The sequence below is a fragment of the Trichinella spiralis genome (genome assembly GCF_000181795.1).
Source record: "Trichinella spiralis strain ISS 195 chromosome Unknown Scfld4055, whole genome shotgun sequence".
Taxonomy (NCBI): domain Eukaryota; kingdom Metazoa; phylum Nematoda; class Enoplea; order Trichinellida; family Trichinellidae; genus Trichinella; species Trichinella spiralis.
In genome coordinates, this window is record NW_003530994.1 from 1 (window position 1) to 997 (window position 997).

The 997-nt window shown below is 28.0% G+C and overlaps 1 protein-coding gene across 1 annotated transcript; it reads right to left on the bottom strand.

Annotated features, from left to right (window-relative positions):
- Nucleotides 1–411: 411 nt before the first annotated feature.
- Tsp_15870 (hypothetical protein) lies at nucleotides 412–637 on the bottom strand. The gene is made up of 2 exons (XM_003367563.1): nucleotides 580–637; nucleotides 412–494 (listed from the first exon to the last, which is right to left on the bottom strand). Exons 1-2 carry the CDS (start codon nucleotides 635–637, stop codon nucleotides 412–414), a joined length of 141 nt encoding a protein of 46 aa, XP_003367611.1.
- Between the last annotated feature and the right edge of the window lie 360 nt (nucleotides 638–997).

A 997-nucleotide genomic window follows, 5' to 3' on the forward strand; every position in this document is an offset into this window, starting at 1 on the left:
TGTCCACATCAATATAATGACAAAAAAAGAAACAGAAAACAATTTAATTAGTGGAAAACTTAAAACTTAAATTAAATTAAATTAAATACATAAAAAATCCACTGGTATCAAACATTCAAAAATTATATATTGAATAATGCGAAAAGTTCTACATTATAATACCTCTTAACAATACAACTACATTGCAGTGATAAACTAAAAAATTATTATTATTATTATTACCAATTTCGATGAATGATAAATTTTATTACACTGTTATTTTCTTACGGTACATATTGCGCTGCAAATGGAAGAAATGTTGCTAAATAATGAATTTAAATTTAATTTGAAATTAATTGAAAATCAATTTATGACATGAAAGAATTTCCTTTGTTTTTGATTTCTCACACATTCACATTTTAAAACAAAAACTCAAGAGATGGTATACTGTATTAATTGAAATGCAAGTCCAATCCATTGAGAATATGTTAATTGTACATTGCTAACAGATGAATCTGAAACATAAATTTGTATATTATTTTACTTTAAATTTACAAAGTAGATTTTTGATTGTAATTTAAAATCTTAAAGTTCACTTACATCTGACTAATTTATCAGCAGCAGCTCTCATATTTCGTTGTTGATTTAAATATTTCATTCTCAGATGACACCGTCAGACATTCGTGGCAGTTGTTCTGATCTGTTTAAACAAATGTAAAATTAAATTGCTGCAGTTTCACTGAGCTAATTTTAAAATTGCTAATCAGCTGTTGCGGCACCTGCCATGTTGTTTGACTATTGTTTGACGTGAACAATTTTATTTTCCAAACTTCAGTTAACAATTGATCTTTCGGGTTTGTTCGTTGCCCACCACAGACAACAATTGCATTATGCAGAAGTTTATAACATCCAGCTCGCGTGCTTTTCATATGCATTAGAAGTCTTATTCCAGCACTTCACGATGAAACATTTCTCTAACTTCACTGCATTTTGTAAATATTACATATTCGAAAGCAGA

Coding starts and splice junctions, on each gene's coding strand:
- Tsp_15870 (XM_003367563.1), bottom strand. CDS start 637: ATGAAATATTTAAATCAACAACGAAATATGAGAGCTGCTGCTGATAAA. Junction 495..579: donor TGCTGATAAATTAGTCAGAT/GTAAGTGAACTT, acceptor TTTATGTTTCAG/ATTCATCTGTTAGCAATGTA.